At 46.7% G+C, this 25,135-nt stretch overlaps 1 protein-coding gene across 4 annotated transcripts in view; it reads right to left on the reverse strand.

Moving 5' to 3' along the window:
* Positions 1–19,945, reverse strand: part of letm1 (leucine zipper-EF-hand containing transmembrane protein 1) — a 54,861-nt gene extending 34,916 nt beyond the window's left edge. For 2 of the 4 annotated variants that reach the window (XR_014378779.1, XM_045723819.2), the window contains exons 1-8: positions 18,819–19,937; positions 15,194–15,251; positions 12,791–13,304; positions 7,158–7,301; positions 5,773–5,910; positions 3,399–3,602; positions 2,741–2,860; positions 1,714–1,845 (exon numbers count right to left, since the gene is read on the reverse strand). Coding sequence is in view for 3 of the 4 variants with exons in the window: in XM_045723819.2 (XP_045579775.1) it covers positions 1,714–1,845; positions 2,741–2,860; positions 3,399–3,602; positions 5,773–5,910; positions 7,158–7,301; positions 12,791–13,304; positions 15,194–15,251; positions 18,819–18,897 (1,389 nt within the window). In the remaining variant the exon portion in view is untranslated. Of the gene's footprint in view, positions 1–1,713; positions 1,846–2,740; positions 2,861–3,398; positions 3,603–5,772; positions 5,911–7,157; positions 7,302–12,790; positions 13,305–15,193; positions 15,252–18,818 lie in introns of all 4 variants that reach the window. The other 2 variants (XM_045723820.2, XM_045723821.2) reach the window with 2 other exon arrangements.
* Between the last annotated feature and the right edge of the window lie 5,190 nt (positions 19,946–25,135).

Genomic DNA, 25,135 nt, shown 5'->3' on the forward strand with positions numbered 1-25,135 from the left:
TACACACACACACCTATTTCCAGGTGGAACTGTACTCATACACACACACCCCTATTTCCATGTGGAACTGTACTCATATACACCTATTTCCAGGTGGAACTGTACACACACACACACACACACACCTATTTCCAGGTGGAACTGTACTCATACACACACACCCCTATTTCCAGGTGGAACTGTACTCATACACACCACTATTTCCAGGTGGAACTATACTCATACACACACACACACACACACCTATTTCCATGTGGAACTGTACTCATACACACACACACCCCTATTTCCAGGTGGAACTGTACTCATACACACACACACACACACACACCCCTATTTCCATGTGGCACTGTACTCACACACACACACACAAACACACTATTTCCATGTGGAACTGTATTCATACACACCCCTATTTCCAGGTGGAACTGTACTCACACACCCCTATTTCCAGGTGGAACTGTACTCATACAAACCCCTATTTCCAGGTGGAACTGTACTCACACACACACACACCACTATTTCCAGGTGGAACTGTCCTCATATACACACACACACCACTATTTCCAGGTGGAACTGTCCTCATATACACACACACACCCCTATTTCCAGGTGGAACTGTACTCATACACACACACCCCTATTTCCAGGTGGAACTGTACTCATACACACACCCCTATTTCCAGGTGGAACTGTACTCATACACACACCCCTATTTCCAGGTGGAACTGTACTCATACACACACCCCTATTTCCAGGTGGAACTGTACTCATACACACACCCCTATTTCCATGTGGAACTGTACTCATACACACACCCCTATTTCCATGTGGAACTGTACTCATACACACACCCCTATTTCCATGTGGAACTGTACTCATACACACACCCCTATTTCCATGTGGAACTGTACTCATACACACACCCCTATTTCCATGTGGAACTGTACTCATACACACACCCCTATTTCCATGTGGAACTGTACTCATACACACACCCCTATTTCCATGTGGAACTGTACTCATACACACACCCCTATTTCCATGTGGAACTGTACTCACACACACACACACACACACACACACACACCACTATTTCCAGGTGGAACTGTACACACACACACCACTATTTCCAGGTGGAACTGTACACACACACACACACCACTATTTCCAGGTGGAACTGTACTCATACACACACACACACACACACACCCCTATTTCCAGGTGGAACTGTACTCACACACACCCCTATTTCCAGGTGGAACTGTACTCACACACACACACCCCTATTTCCAGGTGGAACTGTACTCACACTCACACACCCCTATTTCCAGGTGGAACTGTACTCATACACACACACCCCCCCCCTATTTCCAGGTGGAACTGTACTCATACACACACACCCCCCCCCTATTTCCAGGTGGAACTGTACTCATACACACACACCCCCCCCCCTATTTCCAGGTGGAACTGTACTCATACACACACACCCCCCTATTTCCAGGTGGAACTGTACTCATACACACACACCCCCCGGGCGCCCCCCTATTTCCAGGTGGAACTGTACTCATACATACCACTATTTCCAGGTGGAACTGTACTCATACATACCACTATTTCCAGGTGGAACTGTACTCATACATACCACTATTTCCAGGTGGAACTGTACTCATACATACCACTATTTCCAGGTGGAACTGTACTCATACATACCACTATGTCAGGCAGATTCTGCAGGGTGGTCTTGAGCTGGTCAGCAGGGGAGAGGGTATCAGGGAGGAACATGGCTCTGGAGAGGAGGAGCAGTGAGGTGGGGATGTGCTGGTTCAGGTGGAGCTCTAACCACTGGAGAAGAGGAACACACACCAGGTTATAACCCCTAACCCATAACCCCTAACCCATAACCCCTACCCTACCACTGGAGAAGAGGAACACACCAGGTTATAACCCCATAATCCCTACCCTAACCCAAACCCCTAACCCCAACCCTAACCATAAACCCCAACCCCTATCCCCTAACCCCTAACCCCTATCCCCTAACCCTACCACTGGAGAAGAGGAACACACACCAGGTTATAACCCCATAATCCCTACCCTAACCCCTACCCCTACCCCTAACCCCTAACCCCACCACTGGAGAAGAGGAACACACCAGGTTATAACCCCATAATCCCTACCCTAACCCAAACCCCTAACCCCAACCCCTACCCTGACCACTGGAGAAGAGGAACACACCAGGTTCTAACCCCCTACCCTACCCTAACCCCTATCCTAACCCCTAGAGAAGAGGAACACACACCAGGTTATAACCCCTACCCTAACCCCTAATCCCCATCCTAACCCCAACCCTACCACTGGAGAAGAGGAACACACCAGGTTAGCATCTAATCACAGTGAAAAACTCTTATGTTTAAACAGTGTTTAGTAGGTTTAATATAGGCTCACTGTCTCAGCCTCTCCTCCATCAGGACACTGATATGTTAATATATAATAATATACAGGTGGTTTATTACCTGCTGATCTATCAGCCTCTCCTCCATCAGGACACTGATATGTTAATATATAATAATATATAGGTGGTTTATTACCTGCTGATCTATCAGCCTCTCCTCCATCAGGACACTGATATGTTAATATATAATAATATATAGGTGGTTTATTACCTGCTGATCTCTCAGCCTCTCCTCCATCAGGACACTGATATGTTAATATATATAATAATATATAGGTGGTTTATTACCTGCTGGAGCTGTTCTCTCAGCCTCTCCTCTGTGACTCCCAGAGCTCTCATCCCTCGGACTCGACAGGCTGCCTGGAGCTCATTCACACTCAGAGTGTCCACCCCCTCTTCCGCTATCAACTGTACAGACAGAACAGTAATCAGTAGTATTGATTCAACACGGATGACAGATTATTTATGTTCTTCATTCAGCCTCCATCACCAAACTAGCTGAGTGATTAGGGTTAAAAGGTCAGGGAGTCTAACGTCTGACCTTGTCACCACAGACGGCTCATATTTCACCTTTATTTAACTAGGCAAGTCAGTTAAGAACAAACTCTTATTTCACAATGACGGCCTACCCCGGCCAACAAACTAACCCGGACGACTCTGGGCCAATTGTGCGTCGCCCTATGGGACTCCCAATCACAGCCAGTTGTGATACGGCCTGGAATCGAGCCAGGGTCTGTAGTGACGCCTCTAGCACTGAGATGCAGTGCCTTAGACCGCTGCGCCACTCTGGAGCCCAAGGTCGTAGCTCGAGGTCAGAGATTACGGATGGCTCGTAGCTTCACGATCACACAGACACACTTATTTTTTGACTTGCCTAGTTAAATAAAGGTTCAATAAAATATTATCCATTGGAAGGCTTAGGGGTTAAAGGTCAGGGGTTACAGACCTTGTCGTCAGCACGGATGGCTCGTAGCTTCATGATGAGTTGAAAGCGAAGGAAGTTGTTGGTTCCTATAGACTGGAGCTCCAACAGACGACAGAGAGCAACCAGCTGAGGACGAGTCAGGTTGTCCAGAGTCAACTCATCCTCAAACAGCTTAGAGAACCTGATGATCTGCTCATTACTGGGACGCTCCCCTGAGTCACGGATCTATAGGGGGAGAGACCGAGACACAGGGGGACGGAGCAGAGATGGTTAGGGAGAAATTGGGGGACAGAGACCGAGACAGGGGCGGACAGAGACCGAGACGGGGGGGGAACGGACAGAGACCGAGACAGGGGGGGAAACAGAGACGGGGGGGGGGGGGGGGGTGAGACAGAGACCGAGACGGGGGGGGGGCAGAACGGACAGAGACCGAGACGGGGGGGGGTGGGGACAGAGACCGAGACAGGGGGGGGGCAGAGGGACAGAGACAGGGGGGGGGGCAGAGGGACAGAGACAGGGGGGGGGCAGAAGGGACAGAGACTGAGACAGGGGGGGGGGCAGAAGGGACAGAGACCGAGACAGGGGGGGGCAGAAGGGACAGAGACCGAGACAGGGGGGGGCAGAAGGGACAGAGACCGAGACAGGGGGGGGGCAGAAGGGACAGAGACCGAGACAGGGGGGGGGCAGAAGGGACAGAGACCGAGACAGGGGGGGGGCAGAAGGGACAGAGACCGAGACAGGGGGGGGGCAGAAGGGACAGAGACCGAGACAGGGGGGGGGCAGAAGGGACAGAGACCGAGACAGGGGGGGGGCAGAAGGGACAGAGACCGAGACAGGGGGGGGGCAGAAGGGACAGAGACCGAGACAGGGGGGGGGCAGAAGGGACAGAGACCGAGACGGGGGGGGGGCAGAAGGGACAGAGACCGAGACGGGGGGGGGGGCGGGGACAGAGACCGAGACGGTGGGGGGGCAGAACGGACAGAGACCGAGACGGGGGGGGGACAGAGACAGAGACCGAGACGGGGGACGGGACAGAGACAGAGACCGAGACGGGGGGGGGGACAGAGACAGAGACGGGGGGGGGGACAGAGACAGAGACCGAGACGGGGGGGGGGGGACAGAGACAGAGACCGAGACGGGGGGGGGGGGGACAGAGACAGAGACCGAGACGGGGGACGGGACAGAGACAGAGACCGAGACGGGGGACGGGACAGAGACAGAGACCGAGACGGGGGACGGGACAGAGACAGAGACCGAGGGGGGGGACAGAGGCCGGGAACGGGGGGGACAGAGACCGAGACGGGGGGGGGGGGGGGTGGGGACAGAGACCGAGACAGGGGGGGGGGGCAGAAGGGACAGAGACAGAGACAGGGGGGGGGGGCAGAAGGGACAGAGACAGAGACCGAGACAGGGGGGGGGCAGAAGGGACAGAGACCGAGACAGCGGGGGGGACAGAGACCGAGACAGGGGGGGGACAGAGACCGAGACAGGGGGGGGGGGCAGAACGGACAGAGACCGAGACAGCGGGGGGGACAGAGACCGAGACAGGGGGGGGACAGAGACCGAGACAGGGGGGGGGGCAGAACGGACAGAGACCGAGACGGGGACGACGGGGACGACAGAGACCGAGACGGGGGGGGGGACAGAGACAGGGGGGGGGGGGGGCAGAAGGGACAGAGACCGAGACCGAGACCGAGACGGGGGGGGGGCGGGGACAGAGACCGAGACAGGTGGGGGGGCAGAACGGACAGAGACCGAGACGGGGGACGGGACAGAGACAGAGACCGAGACGGGGGACGGGACAGAGACAGAGACCGAGGGGGGGGACAGAGGCCGGGAACGGGGGGGACAGAGACCGAGACGGGGGGGGGGGGGTGGGGACAGAGACCGAGACAGGGGGGGGGGGGCAGAAGGGACAGAGACAGAGACAGGGGGGGGGGCAGAAGGGACAGAGACAGAGACCGAGACAGGGGGGGGGCAGAAGGGACAGAGACCGAGACAGCGGGGGGGACAGAGACCGAGACAGGGGGGGGACAGAGACCGAGACAGGGGGGGGGGCAGAACGGACAGAGACCGAGACGGGGACGACGGGGACGACAGAGACCGAGACGGGGGGGGACGGACAGAGACCGAGACGGGGGGGGACAGAGACCGAGACAGGGGGGACGGGGACGGGACAGAGACAGAGGGGGGACAGAGGGCGGGAACGGGGGGGACAGAGGGTGTGGGGGCAGAGACCGAGACGGGGGGGGGGGGGGGGACAGAGACCGGGAACGGGGGGGACAGAGACCGAGACACAAGGGGGGCAGAGACACGGAGACAGAGATTTTATGGAGACGGGGGACAGAGACATGGGGACACAGGCGTTTTGACTGTAGCGATAGATGGATGGTACCTTCTGAAAGAAGGTAGAGAACTCCTCAGTGACGTTGCCCTTGGCAGCCTTGTTCCTCAGAGCGATCTCCTCCACAGTGTCCTGGAGGAATTTAGCCATCTCCAGCTTCACACGCAGCTCTGTCTTCAGCCTCTCCTCCTGGAGGACACACACACACACACATTAGATCAGGGAGGGCTAAGGTCAGCGGCAGGGCTAGATTAAAGGGGAGGTCAGCGGCAGGGCTAGATTAAAGGGGAGGTCAGCGGCAGGGCTAGATTAAAGGGGAAGTCAGAGGTGTGGCTGGGATTACAGGGGAGGGGAGGAACCTAAAGAAGGCTATGGCTGGTGTGACGACCCTCCCACTCTGTCTGCCAAATTCTCTCTCAACGCTCTCCTTTTCCTTAATAGGATGTCGGTGGGCGGAGCCAGGAGGGTCGTCAGCTTAATGGGACACGCCTGGGCTCTGGTTTATCTTTCTTAGTAGTGACTGGGTCTATTGATACACCATCCAAAGTGTAATTAATAACTTCACACAGCTCAAAGGGATATTCAATGTCTGCTTTTAAAATGTTTTACCCATCTACCAATAGCTGCCCTTCTTTGTGAGGCATTGGAAAACCTCCCTGGAATTTGAATCTGTGTTTGAAATCCACTGCTGGACTGAGGGATCTTACAGATAATTGTATGTGTGGGGTACAGAGATGAGGTAGTCGTTAAATCATGTTAAACACTATTATTGCACACTGAGTCCTGACCTTTATTTAGGCTTGACATAACCAAGGGGTTAAATACTTAAGACATTTCAGCTTTTCATGTTTAATTAATTTGTAAAAAATATAATTCCACTTTGGCATTATGGCGTAGTGCGTGTAGGCCAGTCACACAACATCTAAATGTAATCTATTAAAAAAATTCAGGCTGTAACAACAAAATGTGGGAACAAGTCCAGGGGTGTGAATCCTTTCTGAAGGCACTGTAGTCAGTGTTCCAGAAATGTACTTGTGTAAATTTACATTGTGAATAAATTGGATTCTGATCGTTCAACACTTGTTAAGTCATAATCGTCCAACTCTGCAGAGCCATTCTACACACAATAGATTATCTGACATGAGTAATGTCAGTCTCATGGCTGTTTAACTAGGAAGGCCCACTTTCTCAAATTCCCCGTGTTCAGAGGTGGGACAAGCAAGAGATCAGGAAATCAACCTCACTCCTCCCTAAAGCTTGTTGTAGCTTTTAAAAACCACGTGATCACCCCCAAATACGTCACTGAGGGAGAATAACCATACATATAACTCATTTGGAAGCTGTTTCCTACATGTTCTAACGTGACCGAACGATTAAGGTAAATAAAGAAAATCTGGAACATTCCTTTAAGATAATGGTTAAGGAGGAGGTCCTACCTTCTTGGACTGCGTCTCAAAGGTTGAGGGCAGCATGTTGGGGAAGAGCTTCAGTGCCACAGGAAGCAGGAACTCCATGAACGGCACAATGATGAACACCAGGAAGGGAAGGAGTCGAAAGACATCGGCACAAGTTCTTAGGAACTGGGGAGGAAAACAGACATTTAGTCAAAAACAGTTTATGTATGTATTTATTATGGATCCCCTTCACTCTTCCTGCGGTCTGGCAAAATTAAGGCAGTTGTACCATTTTTAAAACATTACAATACTCCATCAAAATGGCTAAAAATAAAACACATTTGAAGTTTTGGAATGGCCTAGTCAAAGTCCAGACCTAATCTCAATAGAGATGTTGTGGCAAGACTTGAAATGAGCAGTTCATGCTTAAAAACACACAAATGTTGCTGACTTAAAGCAGTTCTGCATGGAAGAGTGGGCCAGAATTCCTCCACAGCGACGTCAGAGACTGATCAATAACTACAGGAAGTGTTTGGTCGGAGTCATTGCAGCTCAAGGTGGAACAACCAGTTAGAGTTTAAGGGGGAAATACTTTTCACACATTTGCAGTTGCATAACTTTGTTAATTAAATAAATAAATGTTGTATGTAATTGTGTTATTTGTTCACTCAGGTTCCCGTTACCTAATACTGGGTTTTGTTTGAAGATCTGATAACATTCAGTATAAAATGTTTTGCTAAAGTAGAGAAAATTAGAAAGGGGTGAAATACTTTTCCCCAGCCCTGTTTAGAGGCTATTCTCCTACCGTCTCAATCCCACTGAAACATTTCCCCAGCCCTGTATATTTTCTGGCTATTCTCCTACCGTCTCAATCCCCCTGAAACATTTCCCCGGCCCCGTATATAGAGGCTATCTCCTCCGCTCACCCCGCTCCCCGGCCCGTGGGCACCCACCGCTCCCCCCTGAAACATTTCCCCGGCCCTGTATATAGAGGCTATTCTCCTACCGTCTCAATCCCCCTGAAACATTTTCCCAGCTTCTCTGGCTGTCTCGTATTGCTGCCCATAGGAGAGTTTCGGTAGAGAATGAGTGATCAACAAACAGTAGATATGGATAAGATACCTTGATATTTAAACCGATTTCCTCTTAATCTCCCCGTTATTCATGATCTGATATCTGGATAATCAACTCAATTTTGCCAAATAGGAGAGATTCAGTAATTGGTTGGAGGTTAACTAGCAAGCTGACTTTTGTTTGACTGCCGTTTCCAAAGTTTGTGTGATTGGACAACAGTACAGCCTAGTCAGCCTAGCATGCTCTGTGTTGAAACAGCCTTGGCCTACTGCGGAAATAGAGGAACATGATAACGCTCAGAATTTATGAACGGCTTGTTTCGCAACGTCATTGGTGATCAAAGTTACTCTATCATTACTAAATAGCAGTTTCACTTGCTGTGAAATCTTTACATAGTGTCACAGCCGGCAATGTGGGGAGAACCCTGGTAAAGTGAACATATCTTGGTTTTAAATGCTTTAAAAACAGGCACTTCCGATTGGGACTCCAGCGATAAATATGAATTATTCCCAGTATTGAAAATTGGTCGATTTTCTGGAAAAATATGAATCACTATACAGGGCTGTTTGTAATACCAGGAGACATTCCAAAAATGGGTAATCTCACAAAACCTCTGTTGAATCCCAAAGGTTTGACCTACTAGGTGGACATCTGAGACCGCTTCACGAACACAATAATGTTCTTCGTTTTGCTCTACGAATCCCACAAGTGCTGAGGGACCCGTCTGATGGTCACAGACATGAATGGAAGATTGAAGGTAGTTCTGTGAAGGTCGTTTTGTGACCACAACATCGGGGGGTTAAATGTGTCCAAAAAAACAAACATTTCCTGAGCTTTCTTATTTATCCTAGATAAAAGGACAGACACTTCAAAACCTTATTCCTCATTATAGATTTTTTTACTTTCTTTTTTGCCATTTATGAACATGTTATTCAATGCTTTTCTATGGACTATAAAAGTAAAGGCCAAATACAATATTTGATCAAATCATTTGTTTATATATTTTGATACATACAGGGGTCCTAAAATTCTAAATCAAATCCCTTAATGATCCACGATAGGAGCATCTTAAGACAATTCCATATGTTAGTTTAGTAGAGCACACCATCCCATCTGCTGTCAGAGCCAGCCATCTCTAGCCCACTGGGTAACACATTAGTACAACAAACACAGTACAGTCCAGTACATCAGACAACAGAACAGCCACAGTACAGTCACAATATCAGTCAACAGGACAGCCAGACTACAGTCCAGTATATCAGGCCAGTATACAGTCCATTAGGCTACATCAGGACAATATTAGGCAACAGAACAGCCAGACTACAGTCCAGTACATCAGGACAATATCCATCTCCTCTCCCACCTCCTCTGCACCTCCCTCCCACCTCTCCACATGGTCAAAACATAGACTCCATGGTTGCTAAAATAGGAAGAGGTGTGTCCATGATAAGGTGTTGCTCAGCTTTGACATATCAGTCAACCAGGCAGGTCCTAGTTGTCTCAGCTGGACTACTGACCAGTTGTGTGGTTAGGTGCCACAAAGGAGGACATAAGTCAATTGCAGTTGGTCCAGAACAGAGCAACGTCTAAGTATATATGTATATATACACAAGTGTCAATGTATGTTGATGACCCAAGTTTTTTTCTTAGGTCCACAGTCTGGATCCCTGCACAGTCTGGAGATCTTGATCACTTTTCGAGCCTCTCTGGACTAAAACCTAATTATGACTAGTGTACCATATTACGTAACGGATCGTTAAAAAAATACAGTGTTTACACTACTTTACCAATAAGATGGGCAGATGGTGAAGTAGACATCCTTGGTATTCATATCTCCAAAAATATAAATGAACTTCCCAGAATCAATTTCAAATCTGAGGTGCAGTTAGTTGCTGATTTCTGAGGCTGGTAACTCTAATGAACTTATCCTCTGCAGCAGAGGGAACTCTGGGTCTTCCTTTCCTGTGGCGGTCGTCATGGGAGCCAGTTTCATCATAGCACTTGATGGTTTTGGCGACGGCACTTGAAGAAACGTTCAAAGTTATTGAAATTTTCCGGATTGACTGACCATGTCTTAAAGTAATGATGGACTGTCATTTCTCTTTGCTCATTTGAGCTGTTCTTGCCATAATATGGACTTGGTATTTTACCTAACAGGACTATCTTCTGTATGCCAACCCTACCTTGTCACAACACAACTGATGGGCTCAAACGCATTAAGGAAAGAAATTCCACAAATTAACAAGGCACACCTGTAAATTGAAATGCATTCCAGGTGACTACCTCATGAAGCTGGTTGAGAGAATGCCAAGAGTGTGCAAAGCTGTAATCAAGGCAAAGGGTGGCTACTTTTAAGAATCTGAAATATATTTTGATTTGTTTAACACTTTTTTGGTTACTACATGATTCCATATGTGTAATTTCATAGTTTATGATTTCACTATTATTCTACAATGTAGAAAATAGGAAAAACAAATTAGTTGGTGTGTCAACTTTTGACTGTATATGGGGCATACAACAATATCAGCTCTGTAGATGTTGCTGCGAACAGACATAGGGGGTATTGCCCCTAAGTAGCTTGTTTCTGTAGATGTTGCTGCGAACAGACATAGGGGGAATTGTCCCTATGTAGCTTGTTTCTGGTCACAGGTCCAGGAATGGTAAAAAAAAAAATACAAAAAATCATGACATTCACTTGCAATTAACCTTACAACTAGCAGTGTTGGGCGATTTGAAAAGCCATAGTCAATAAATAATAATATTTGTCGGAATGGTTTGTGGATGCTATACGGTGAGAAAGGTTCAAAGTGTATACATGTAAAACATCACAGCACAATTGAAAAATATGGCACATGGAAACCAAATGAGGGTGGTCTATGGTGATAGGTGGGGTGGGCTGAGAGGTGGGATTAAAGAGCTTGTTTGGTAATGTATTATTGTTATGTGATTGTTGTATGTAAAAGTACCATATATGTACAGTGCCTATGGAAAGTATTCAGACCTCTTGACATTTTCCACTTTGTTACATTACAGCCTTAATATAAAATGGATTTAATAAAAAAGAATCCTCAGCAATCAACACACAATACCCCATAATGACAAGGCGAAAACAGGTTGGCATTTTTGCTAAATGTATAAAAAAAATACATATACCTTATTTACATAAGTATTCAGACCTTTTTATCTCAAAAGACTCAAATTAAGCTCAGGTGCATCCTGTTTCCATTGATCATCCTTGAGATGTTTCTACAACTTGGAGTCCACCTGTTGCAAATACATTTGATTGGACATGATGTGGAAAGGCACATACCTGTCTATATAAGGTCTCACAGTTGACAGTGCATGTCAGAGCAAAAACCAAGCCATGATGTCGAAGGAAATGTCCGTAGAGCTCCGAGACAGGATTGTGTCGAGGCACAGATCTGGGGAAGGGTACCAAAACATTTCTGCAGCATTGAAGGTCCCCAAGAACACAGTGGCCTCCATCATTCTTAAATGGAAAAAGTTTGGAACCACCAAGACTCTTCCTAGACCTGGCCGCCCGGCCAAACTGAGCAATTGGGGATGAAGGATCTTCTTCAGAGAGGTGACAAAGAGCCCAATGGTTACTCTGACAGAGCTCCAATGTTCCTCTGTGGTAATGGGAGAACCTTCCAAAAGGACAACCATCTCCGCAGCACTCCACCAATCCGGCCTTTATGATAAAGGGGCCAGACAGAAGCCACTCCTCTGTAAAAGGCACAACAGCCCGCTTTGGAGTTTGCCAAAAGGCGCCTAAAGACTCCGACCATGAGAAACAAGATTCTCTGGTCTGATGAAACCAGACCAGAGAAACCTGGTACAATCCCTACGGTGAAGCTTGGTAGTGGCAGCATCATGCTGTGGGGATGTTTTTCAGAGGCAGGGACTGGGAGACTAGTCAGGATCAATGCAAAGATGAACGGAGCAAAGTACAGAGAGATCCTTGATGAAAACCTGCTCCAGGGTGCTCAGGACCTCAGACTGGGGCGAAGGTTCACCTTCAAACAGGACAACGACCCTAAGCACACAGCCAAGACAACGCAGGAGTGGCTTCGGGTAAAGTCTTTGAATGTCCTTGAGTGGCCCAGCCAGAGACCGGACTTGAACCCGATTGAACATCTTTGGAGAGACCTGAAAATAGCTGGGCAGCGACACTCCCCATCCAACCTGACAGAACTTGAGAGGATCTGCAGAGAAGAATGGGAGAAACTCCCCAAATACAGGTGTGCCAAGCTTGTAGCGTCATACCCAAGACTAGAGGCTGTAAATGCTGCCAAAGGTGCTTCAACAAAGTACTGGGTAAAGGGTCTGAATACTTAAGTAAATGTGAAATGTTTTTTATTTTTAATAAATTAGCAAACATTTCTAAAAACCTTTTTTTGGGGGGGGGGGGTTATTGTGTGTAGATTGAGGAGGAAAAAAATGCTATTTAATACATTTTAGAATAAGGCTGTTACCTAACAAAATGTGGAAAAAGCCAAAAGGGTCTGAATATTTTCCAAAGGCGCTGTATATGTAGCAGAAAAGGGGGGTGGTGGATGGATTAACAAAAGATTACATAGGATTCCTGATCTCCTCACCTGTCTCCTCTCCCGTCGGGACAGGGGGTGCCCGTTGAGGACCTGCCACAGCATGCGTCCAGCGATGGTAGTGTCGATCCAGAGCAGTCTGAAGCCATGGTAGTAGTGTTTAACCTCGTCTAGAACGCGCTGTCCTATAGTTCTCCTGACTATGGTATGGTCTACCGTAGGACTGTACACCGGCCCGCCCTCTTCTAGCTTCTTGTTCTTATCCTTCAGAGAACGGAGAGACTTCTCTACTTTAGAGTCGTCATGAAGACATCTGGAGGTGTGGATCCACCGTACCCCGACCACGTTCCCCCTCCCTCTCCAGGACACCGTCCACTGTGAGTACAGAGTGGAGGTGGTGGAGGAGCCTTCCACTACAGCGCAGTACAGCCTCTTAGAAGGGCTGTGGTCTGTGGCGTGGCCTGGAACCCTATAGCCGTCTGACGCCGTATGCAGTGAGGGGACTAGGAAGGAGGGCGGAGCCAAGCTCCCACCTCGGACCACCAGCCTATCACCATCCATTCTACTGAAAACACAGAGACACACAATAACAACAGCTAACTATTGTAAAAAAAAAAGAAGAAGCCCAAGTGTTGCTGTCCAATAGTTTACTCGAATTAGGGGAGGGGTGGTAGGGTTAGGGGAAAAAACATTTAAAAGAAATATACATATATATGCAGAGAATTACATTGATGGAAGCCACAATCTGCAATATTAAAGGTGATCTACCCCCTAAAAAAATGAAATATGAACAGCACACTCAATAACATGAACAACAACCAAAACACCAGTCAAACCCTAACGACGCTGGGCCAATTGTGGGTCGCCCTATGGGACTCCCAATCACGGCAGGTTGGGATACAGCCTGGAATCGAACCAGGGTCTGTAGTGACGCCTCTAGAACTAAGATGCAGTGCCTTAGACTGCTGCGCTACTTGGGAGCCCAGGAAAGAACTTCTGCCAGCCATGAAAGCTGCCAGAGCGCGTGGGGACATTACTGACATCCACTATGACAGGCTCATCGTCCACCCTCCCTCCCAGAAGCCTGGAAGGGATGAGAGAGCCAAGCCTTTGGGTTCATGGCTTCAACCCCGCAACACACACACACACACCAACTGATTAATGGACTGCTGAATGTGTATTTTTTTCTCTTTGTTTGCTCTTTTCAGTATTATGTCTATCTCTGATAAGCTACTCAGGAAAGGGCTGAAAATAACCCATATTATTATATGTAGTTTTAGAAACAAGGTTAATGAAATCAATAACTTGCTAACATCAGATAACGTTCATATATTAGCCATTTCTGAGTCTCACTTACATAATTAATTTGATGATATATCCTTGTATTGCTACTGATGTAACATCTATAGAAGAGACAGGAATGCTTATGGGGGAGGTGTTGCTGTATATATTCAGAGCCATATCCCTGTAATGCTTAGAGAAGATCTTATGTCAAGTGTTACTTAAGTGTTGTGGTTGCAGGTTCACCTGCCTCATCTAAATCCTATTATTTTGGGGTGTTGCTATAGGCCACCAAGTGCTAACAGTCAGTATCTAAATAATATGTGTGAAATGCATGACAACGTATGTGATGTAAACAGAGAGGTCTACTTTCTTGGGGACCTGAATATTGACTGGTTTTTATCAAGCTGTCCGCTCAATAGGAAGCTTCTCACTGTATCCAGTGCATGTAATCTGGTGAAGGTTATTAATTAACCTACCAGGGTGTTTACAAACACTACAAGAACAAGATCATCCACATGTATTGATCACATTAACGCTGTATCCGTACCCATTGGATGCAGTGATCACAATATAGTGGCTATATCCAGGAAAGCCAAGGTTCCAAAAGCTGGGTGTAAAATAGTGAATAACAGATCCAATAAAAGATTGTGACTTTTACGTGGATGATGTTAAACATATTTGTTGGTCTGATGTGATTAATGAGGAGCATCCAGACGAGGGCATTTGATGAATTTATGGAATTGCTCCTTCCAATTATTGATAAACATTATACAGAGACATTATTGCATAGAACTCTGTTCCATCTCATATTGCTCAAAATGAACAACAAACCTGTGTTTTCAAACAGATATGGCACAACGCCTCTCCCCTATTTGACCTAAATAGTTTGTGTGTGTATACGTAGGCTGTGTGCCTTCTGTAAAACATATATTTTTGATTGATTTAGTTCTGACCTTGAGCTGTTCTTGTCTATTAAAATGTTCTGATTCTCATGTTTCATCTTTTATATGGACCCCAGGCTGAGTAGCTGCTGCTTTTGCAACAGCTAATGGGGATCCTAATAAAATCCCCCCGAAAACAATAACCACACCACACTCATTGACAATATGAACAGAAAAACCCCAGCACGGTGATTCATTTAACTGTTACTTTGTATCAGTTAGAAACTACCTTTGACTGGAGAGTCTGAGAGACGTACAGCTGAAACAGGAGCCATCTTGAAGCTTCCCTGAAAACACAGAGAGAAACAGATATATTGATCTATAGGCTGCGACAGAAAAGTACATGACAGGGCAGACAGTCAGTTTACAGTATGCCACCCATTCATCATCCACATTGGATACTACAGCCAGCTCGGGTCCATCGCGCACCACTGCCCTTCGGTCCTCGAGGGGTTTGCGAAACCACTCAAGGCAAAAGAACAGCCGGACCTCCTCAGCCATTGCACAAGTTGTCTTCATCAGCAGCTCTGTTGTCAGAACCCTGTGTAATCCTGGAGCACGAGTACAGAACATAACCAAGCTGCTTCTACCGTTCTGACAGATGCCGGGAACTGTTGTAGTCCATGTGGGGACAAACGACATCAGGAGAGCTAGCTCAGAACTTCTGAAAAATTATTTTGAAGAACTGATTCTAGCACTGAAAGATTACAAAAAGCAGCCAATAATTTCTGGTCCAGTACCATCGTTGGGCCGCGGGTGTTAAAGATTCAGCAGGCTACTGGTATTACACACCTGGCTAATAGACTACTGTAGCTCTGCTGGTATTACACACCTGGCTAAAAGACTACTGTAGCTCTGCTGGTATTACACACCTGGCTAATAGACTACTGTAGCTCTGCTGGAGTCACTTTCATTGATACCTTTGACACCTTCTGGAAACAGAAGATACTCAACAGGAATGACGGAGTCCATCCAAATCATCTTGGCTCCTGGACTCCACGCATTTCAAGACTGTTGAGACTGACTAATCAATGACCCAAGCCCAGCTCAGTTAATCCCAACCATTGTGACGCTGAGTTGTCATAATGCTGCATCAAATATACTATATCCCAGGGGTGTTGGCAGACACAATGTAAGTAACTTAAATTGTCCCCCTAATTGCCTGAATACCTCTGTTGATCCTACAGCTATTAGATGCAGTAATCATGAGCCTATAAACCAGAGTTACACTGTTAGCACCTTGATGATACAGTGGTAGTAATACATGGTTATAACATCTACCGAAAAGACAGAAATACCAATGGAGGCGGTGTTGCGGTCTATATTCAGAACCACATTCCAGTAAAGTTGAGAGACGATCTCATGTTAAATACTGTTGAAGTAAAATTAAATAAAATAAATTTGGAAAAATTTAAAATCATTTTTTTTCAACCACTCCGCAAATTTCTTGTTAACAAACTATAGTTTTGGCAAGTCAGTTAGGACATCTACTTTGTGCATGACAAGTCATTTTTCCAACAATTGTTTACAGACAGATTATTTCACTTAATCACAATTCCAGTGGGTCAGAAGTATACATACTAAGTTGACTGTGCCTTTAAAAAGCTTGGAAAATGTTCTGGAATTATGTCCTGGCTTTAGAAGCTTCTGATAGGCTAAATTACATAATTTGAGTCAATTGGAGGTGTACCTGTGGATATATTTCAAGGCCTACTGTCAAACTCAGTGCCTCCTAGCTTGACATCATGGGAAATTCAAAAGAAATCAGCCAAGACCTCAGAAAAACAATTGTAGTCCTCCACAAGTCTGGTTCATCCTTGGAAGAAATTTCCAAATGCCTGAAGGTACCACGTTCATCTGAACAAAAAATAGTACGCAAGTGTAAACATCATGGGACCACGCAGCCGTCATACCGCTCAGGAAGGAGACGCGTTCTGTCTCCTAGAGATGAACATGCTTTGGTGCGAAAAGTGCAAATCAATCCCAGAACAACAGCAAAGGACCTTGTGAAGATGCTGGAGGAAACAGGTACAAAAGTATCTATATCCACAGTAAAACGAGTCCTATATCAACCTAACCTGAAAGGCCGCTCAGCAAGGAAGAAGCCAATGCTCCAAAACCGCCATTAAAAAGCCAGACTACGGTGTGTAACTGCACATGGTGACAAAGATCGTACTTTTTGGAGAAATGTCCTCTGGTCTGATGAAACAAAAATAGAACTGTTTAGCCATAATGACCATCGTTATGCTTGGAGGAAAAAGGGGGATGCTTGCAAGCCGAAGAACACCATCCCAACTGTGAAGCACGGGGGTGGCAGCATCATGTTGTGGGGGTGCTTTGCTGCAGGAGGGACTGGTGCATTTCACAAAATGGATGGCATCATGAGGTAGGAAATTATGTGGATATTTTATTTTACCTTTATTTAACTAGGCAAGTCAGTTAAGAACAAATTCTTATTTTCAATGACGGCCTAGGAACAGTGGGTTAACTGCCTTGTTCAGGGGCAGAACGACAGATTTGTACCTTGTCAGTCTATCTCACAGCACTGCCGTGCCGAGCCAGACCTGTTTTACGCAGACAATTTCAAATGTAGGTGTTTATATAGGTGTAGGTGTTTAGAGGTGTAGGTGTTTATAGTGGTGTTTATATAGGTGTTTATATTTGTGTAGCTGTTTATAAACACCTACACCTCTATAAACATCTACACCTACATAAACACCTACATTTGAAATTGTCTGCATAAAACAGGTCTGCCTCTGCAAGGCAGTGCTGTGAGATAGACTGCGAAACGGCACCACAGCAGGCCAGGGAAACGGCACCACAGCAGGCCAGGGAAACAGCACCACAGCAGGCCAGGGAAAAGGCACCACAGCAGGCCAGGGAAAAGGCACCACAGCAGGCCAGGGAAACGGCACCACAGCAGGCCAGGGAAACGGCACCACAGCAGGCCAGGGAAACGGCACCACAGCTGACTGGAGCGGCTGGTTAAGGAGTCGACTGGAGGAGGTACCCATCACCCGAATGACGTGTCCTCCCCTTACATGAATTCGCTCCATTCGCAAGGTGTGGTGCCTGAAGCGACCACGTTACACCGCAAAATACATACATGACATGTTTATAGATATAACAGCATGACAAAATACATTTGAATGGAAATTGACTAAAAGCTGTCGAGGATCTGAAACCCGATGGTTTGTATAGGAAGTGGATGCGCTAAACTAGAGAGCTTTATTCCAATAATGACAGTCGCATGTACACCAACCGGGGAGCCTGGCGACAGAACCGACAACTAACGTTAGTTGTAGCTCTGTCCTCCAGGCCTCACGGACCGTTCTCTCCCCCCCCCCCCCCCAGACCCTAGTCTTGGCCTTAGATGACCTGACAATGTAATCACAACGTCTGGAACAGAAACACTAAAGGTTAAAAGCCCAAGATGACCCGCTTAGTTAAGGTCGTAGCTAATAGAGGAGCAGGAATCAGTCTAGAAGTTGTCTCTGTCCGCGGCCCCGTAATGGATCAACAAAGGCCTGAACGGACCATGTCACAACACACGCTTCTGGAACCGGTATACACCGTTACCGGCAGAGCTAGTTGCTAACTGTAGTAACTTATTAACAGAAATAGCCCGTATAACGTTACCATTATCTCCGTGAAACAACTAGTTAACCTCTCCACGGTCATAAAACACTTCAGTTATGAACATTTATCATTGTGTTCACAGTTAAACAACACTGGTAGTCTACCTACAATGTCAAAACCAGCTAATACAAAGCAAAACATGTTACAACAGACTTATACACAGATCTTCAGTAGACATGGACAATCATTCAGTAGACATGGACAATCATTCTCACCTTTGCGGAACTCGCTCTTTAAGGACCGAGATGTTTTCATTAACGGGGTGCGAGACCGCGTCAACAGCATTAACGCCATGCTCCCGGTTCTGATGAACGTTCACGGAGTTTAGCTGGTTAGCCAACTGGTTAAAACTAATGGAAAAACAACGCCGATGCGCTGCTAGCTACTTTAATAAGTCACTAGCTGAACTACTCCCATGTCCTTGCTTTCTCCGTGGGTGGATGAACTGCGGATTATATCGGTTTCCGTCTTCGTCTTTCTTCTTCTTCTTCTTCTTCTTCTTCTTCTTCTTTAAAGTTGAATGGCAGTCGACGCCTAGTGGTGATTCGCCGCCACCTACTGTACCGGGTACATAACATAATATACTCCATTGTGGGAAGGGGGTATCCGAGATAATACAAAAACCATTAAAACAACCATCCCACTCCTTCAGTCATATTCAAATCCCATCTCTACACAGGTGCCTGTGAGGATTCATCGATAGGATTCCTTGTAATGGCTCTGCAGAGAAGTCCCTGAGTCCCAAAAACCGCTCAGCTGCACTCCTGGTGCCTGTTTTCTCAGATTTCCTCTCCGTTTGCGCTGTGCAGTTGATAACCAAAGTAATAACCGCTAAAAAAGTCCACCTTCTTAACGTGCAACATGTCAGGATCTCTCTGTTGACAAGGAACATCATCTGGTGTCTCTGCTCCTACCACCATTACTTCATCAACTTCACTCCTTTCTTCTCAACGCCTCCAGATAGGAGACATTCTGGACGGCACTCATTCACCCAAACAGAACACTGCAGAAATTATAGGTGCACGTTCACCACCACAATTACAGCATTTAGGCTCAGCTGGCATATCATGCTCCTCCCGTCTACATACACTTGACCCATGACAAAACAATGTACATTTATCACACTGTATGGGTTAGGGCACGAAGGCTCTCACAGGGACTCTCATGTAACCGAAATACACGTGAGACTCATCAAAAAAACTATAGAACGGATGGAGTGTGCTTCCGCACTCCATCCACCATGCGGGTCAGTCATTGTGCACCAACCACTTGATCAAATTCTTCCCATAAATCCTTTGCATTTACTTCTAGCGCCACCCCAGAGATAAAAAACCCTTGATAGGCGCCCTGCTTCGAAGATCGACACATTCCAATCCGACATCTTGAGGGACAAAGCAGGCTCCTTCTGTTCCATAGAAACACAACAACAAAAAAATACAAAAAATAAGCCCACTTCTCATTATTCTTATTGACGCCACCTCACCCAACGCATCCACAATTTTAATAGAGAAAGAGAATTGAAAACAGATCTCTCTGGTAACAACATCGATTCAAAGCCCTTATTCCAACCAAAGAAAAGACTAAGAACTAGGTTTGGATTGACTAGTTTCCAAGTTTCCACTACCACTTTAGTTCTCTTATTCCCTTCTGCATTCTCCACTGTAATCCAATTCCTCTCACTCTCATGTCCACTCCACACGCAATCTGATTCAAACAGAACATCCACTTCCGCCATTTTCCAGTCAGTTTATGTCTTCCTGGAGACCGATTTGAGTAGATTACCGTTCTCCTGGCAGCAGGATATAATGACAGCATCATGATTGCAGATACATTTTTTTCAAAATAAGAGTAAAATCAAATCAAATGTTATTGTCACATGCGCCGAATACAGCAGGTGTAGACTTTACCATGAAACGTTTACCTACCAACCCTTTCCCAACAATTCTGAGTCAAAAAGTAAGAAACATTTGCAAAAAAGCAAATAGTAATACAATAAAACAACAACAATGAGAATATACAGTATCGGTCAAAGTTTTAGACCACCTACTCATTCAAGGGTTTTTCTTTATTTTTACTATTTTCTACATTGTACAATAATTGTGAGTTTGAGTTTATTTTTTATTTTTACAGGGACAGTGCACATGAATCAACATTTCAGTAAAAGTGATGGTTTTTGCCAGCCAGCTAATTTTCAACCGCAGTCCCTGGGCAGGTTATTAAAAACAAATACAATAACAATACAGACAATCAGTGAGCACATGCAGAGCAACATAGGACAAGCAAGACGTAGAATGCAGACAGAGCAACATAGTGTGTGTGTGTGTGTGTGTGTGTGTGTGTGTGTGTGTGTGTGTGTGTGTGTGTGTGTGTGTGTGTGTGTGTGTGTGTGTGTGTGTGTGTGTGTGTGTGTGTGTGAGAGAGAGAGAGCTTTTCTTTGACATCTGATGGGATAAATGACTGATTTACAGTTCATGAGAGTTGCCTAGTCACACATATGAAGTTTTGGAAAGATGTGACTTTTTTAACCCTTCAAAACAGCTACTGTGACCCCAATTTAAGGCACTTCTGGTTGACACAGGAAGCTGAAAGTGAACACATATCCTCCTTGGGTTAGGCTCTTATAGAATATTGAGTTTTAAGTCTTTACATTAAGAACTGACTTATTTACAGAGGGTTGAATGAGTTTGTGTTATTTCAGAAAATCACAGAAATCTCGCAGAGCTCCGAAACCCGCCTTAACGGATTCATCTGAACACGCTGCAACTGGATCTGTAACTTTTTGGGGGGAAAAAACAATTTTTTTTGAACATCACCAATTGTACATTGTACAATTTCTCTTATTAAATGACGATAGATAAATGTCTGGTTCTTTTTTTCCTGACACTGTAGGCTCATGTACTCTGACGTGAAGCGGTCAAATTAGCGCTCTATTTTCATTTTTGACCTTTAATCCCAGAAAAATGGCCTTAACTCAAAAAGCATTGAGTCCTCGACTCTATCTTGTTCGGGGCCAACTGCCCATTATGCCAAACCGATGCTCACCAAGTTTTGTCTTCGAAGTCTTTTCCGTTTAGGAGAAAAGGCCATGTCGTGAATCGTGATGTTTTGTACATTTGCAATATGATCCATTCGCCCTCTGCTGGTATTTTCCGGGACAGGTAAAAAATGACCAAAATTTGAAAATGTTATAAAACGGAAACCGAATGTCCGAGAGACTTCGTTCGATGACTTCCGGGAAGATCTGGCCCCGGTGCACGGCCCGCCACCGTCCGAGAATTTTACAAACGTTCGCGGACGTCTAGTAAGGGACCGTACATTTGCAATATGGAGTTTCTCATCAATCATACAGCAAATGCCGAAATGTGCCCTTCATGTATGTTAGGCCCAGGTTTGAGGCTGGCTCGGTGATGTTGGGCCCAGGGTCGAGGATGGCTCAGTGATGTTAGGCCCAGGATTGAGTTGCACATCCCCGGAGAGCAGGAGAGTAGTGAACAGGTAGTTTAACAGTTTCTGATAAAAGTTGGACTTGTGTTTGTTACGCCTAAGCGGGTCAGTGGAATAGGGAGCGAGGTAGACTTGGCCATTATTCAGAACATTATGGTATGCTGTGTACTGTCCGCTCCCGTGGAACAGTGAACCAATGTCAGGTTGTGCGCTACTGGTGTAGAAGTCAGGTGCAGGAGAGCAGAGAGTTGTGATCAGGCACACACTTTATTTGGCAGAAGCAACAACAGACGGACGCAACTGTGTCAAACAACCTCCAGCCAATGGCAAAAGTGAAAAGCGCGACAACAGTCACAATGATGCAAATGTTTAACAATTAAACATACTTCGGGTTAAACACGGTACCCGGGGAAAAACCAGCCTGGCACACAAAGACATGGTGGGGAACAGAGGGAATATATATGTAGTGTGATTAGGGAATGTAAACCAGGTGTGCAGGGAAACAAGACAATACACATGGAACAATGAAAAATGGAGTGGCGATGGCTAGAAGAGCGGTGACGTCGACCGCCGAACGCCGCCCGAACAAGGAGAGGAGCCGACTTCGGCGGAAGTCGTGACAACCAATGTGTTTGGTGTTGATATTCTCCGGCAGTAGATTGATTGCGTCATCCCAGCAAGGACGCACTGAGATCATCAGTAGAGCGGCTACATAACTGACAATCATGGCAATGTACTGGAGATAAAACACATAAACGCACTTTAAATCTTTGCATGAGTTACTTAGCTGGGGTCGGCGTACATCTGATGTTTTAGATAAAATAACAGCATCTGGAGGAGAAGCGGCACCTGCCGCACCATCCTCCCTTCCGTCTGCCATCTTCCACATCATCATCAAGACATCAAAACTATGAAATAACACATATGGAATCATGTAGTAACCAGAAAAGTGTTAAACAAATCAAAATATATTTTATATTTGAGATTCTTCAAAGTAGCCACCCTTTGCCTTGATGACAGCTTAGCACACTCTGGGTATTCTCTCAACCAGCTTCATGAGGTAGTCCCCTGGAACGCATTTCAAATAGCAGGTGTGCCTTGTTAAAAGTTAATTTGTGGAATTTGTGGAATTTCTTTCCTTCTTAATGCGTTTCAGCCAATCAGTTGTGTTGTGACAAGGTAGGGGTGGTGTACAGAAGATAGCCCTATTTGGTAAAAGACCAAGTCCATATTATGGCTAGAACAGCTCAAATAAGCAAAGCGAAATGACAGCATCATTACTTTAAGACATGAAGATCAGTCAATACAGAACATTTTAAGAACTTTCTTCAAGTGCAGTCGCAAAAACCATCAAGCTCTATGATGAAACTGGCTCTCATGAGGACCGCCACAGGAAAGGAAAACCCAGAGTTACCTCTGCTGCAGAGCATAAGTTCATTAGACTTAACGCCACCTCAGATTGCAGCCCAAATAAATGCTTCACTGAGTTCAGGTAACAGACACATCTCAACATAAACTGTTCAGAGGAGACTTCATGAATTAGGCCTTCATGGTCGAATTACTGCAAAGAAACCACTACTAAAGGACACCAATAATAATAAGAGAATTGCTTGGGCCAAGAAACACGAGCAAGGGACATTAGACTGGTGGAAATCTGTCCTTTGGTCTGATGAGTCCAAATTGGAGATTTTTGGTTACAACCGCTGTGTCTTTATGATACACAGAGTAGGTGAAAGGATGATCTCCGCATGTGTGGTTCCCACCGTGAAGCTTGGAGGAGGAGGTGTAATGGTGTGGGGGTGCTTTGCTGGTGACACTGTCAGTGATTTATTTAGAATTCAAGGCACACTTAACCAGCATGTCTACCACAGCATTCTGCAGTGATACGCCATCCCATCTGGTTTGCCCTTAGTGGGACAATCATTTGTTTTTCAACAGGACAATGACCCAAAACACACCTCCAGGCTGTGTAAGGACTATTTGACAAAGAAGGAGAGTGATGGAGTGCTGCATCAGATGACCTGCCCTCCACAATCACCCTCTTTCATGTTTCCCTCCTCAGGCCAGTGTTTCCTGGTCCCCTGGCTGGTGCCGTCCCCCACGACACCCCTCCACCTCCCTGGACATTGATGGGATCCCTGCCTATACAGGTTCCTCCTGGACTCACGGCGCCGTGGGGGTTGGCAACCAGTACCTGATGGACTAGTGGACGACATCCTGGATCCTAACATCCTACAGTATTTCCACCTCCGCCGCCCACTCCTCGCCCTCTGGGCTGTCCCCCTGGCCGGCATCCTCTTGCGGCTGGAGTCATACTTTAGGAGGGGGGTACTGTCACATCTACTCCCGCTCTCGGGGCCGTCCCCCTGACCGTCATCCACCTGCGGCTGGAGTCACGCTTTAGGAGGGGGGTACTGTCACACCTACTCCCGCTCTCGGGGCTGTCTCCCTGACCGTCATCCACCTGCGGCTGGAGTCACGCTTTAGGAGGGGGGTACTGTCACACCTACTCCCGCTCTCGGGGCTGTCCCCCTGACCGGCATCCACCTGCGGCTGGAGTCACGCTTTAGGAGGGGGTTCTGTCACACCTACTCCCGCTCTCGGGGCTGTCCCCCTGACCGGCATCCACCTGCGGCTGGAGTCACGCTTTAGGAGGTACTGTCACACCTACTCCCGCTCTCGGGGCTGTCCCCCTGACCGGCATCCACCTGCGGCTGGAGTCACGCTTTAGGAGGGGGGTACTGTCACACCTACTCCCGCTCTCGGGGCTGTCCCCCTGACCGGCATCCACCTGCGGCTGGAGTCACGCTTTAGGAGAGGGGTACTGTCACACCTACTCCCGCTCTCGAACTCCGGCACTTCGACATCAATGGTCTACTAGCCACCGATCCTGGCAACCCAGACTACGCACACCTGGCAACCATCATTAAGCACACCTGGTCCCCATCGTTACGCACACCTGGTCCCCATCATTACGCACACCTGGTCCCCATCGTTACGCACACCTGGACTTCATTTTCAAATCAAATCAAAAGTTATTTGTCACATGCGCAGAATACAACAGGTGTAGACCTTACAGTGAAGTGCT

This window comes from Salmo salar, chromosome 09 (assembly GCF_965601325.2).
Source record: "Salmo salar chromosome 09, fSalSal1, whole genome shotgun sequence".
In the NCBI taxonomy this organism is placed as follows: domain Eukaryota; kingdom Metazoa; phylum Chordata; class Actinopteri; order Salmoniformes; family Salmonidae; genus Salmo; species Salmo salar.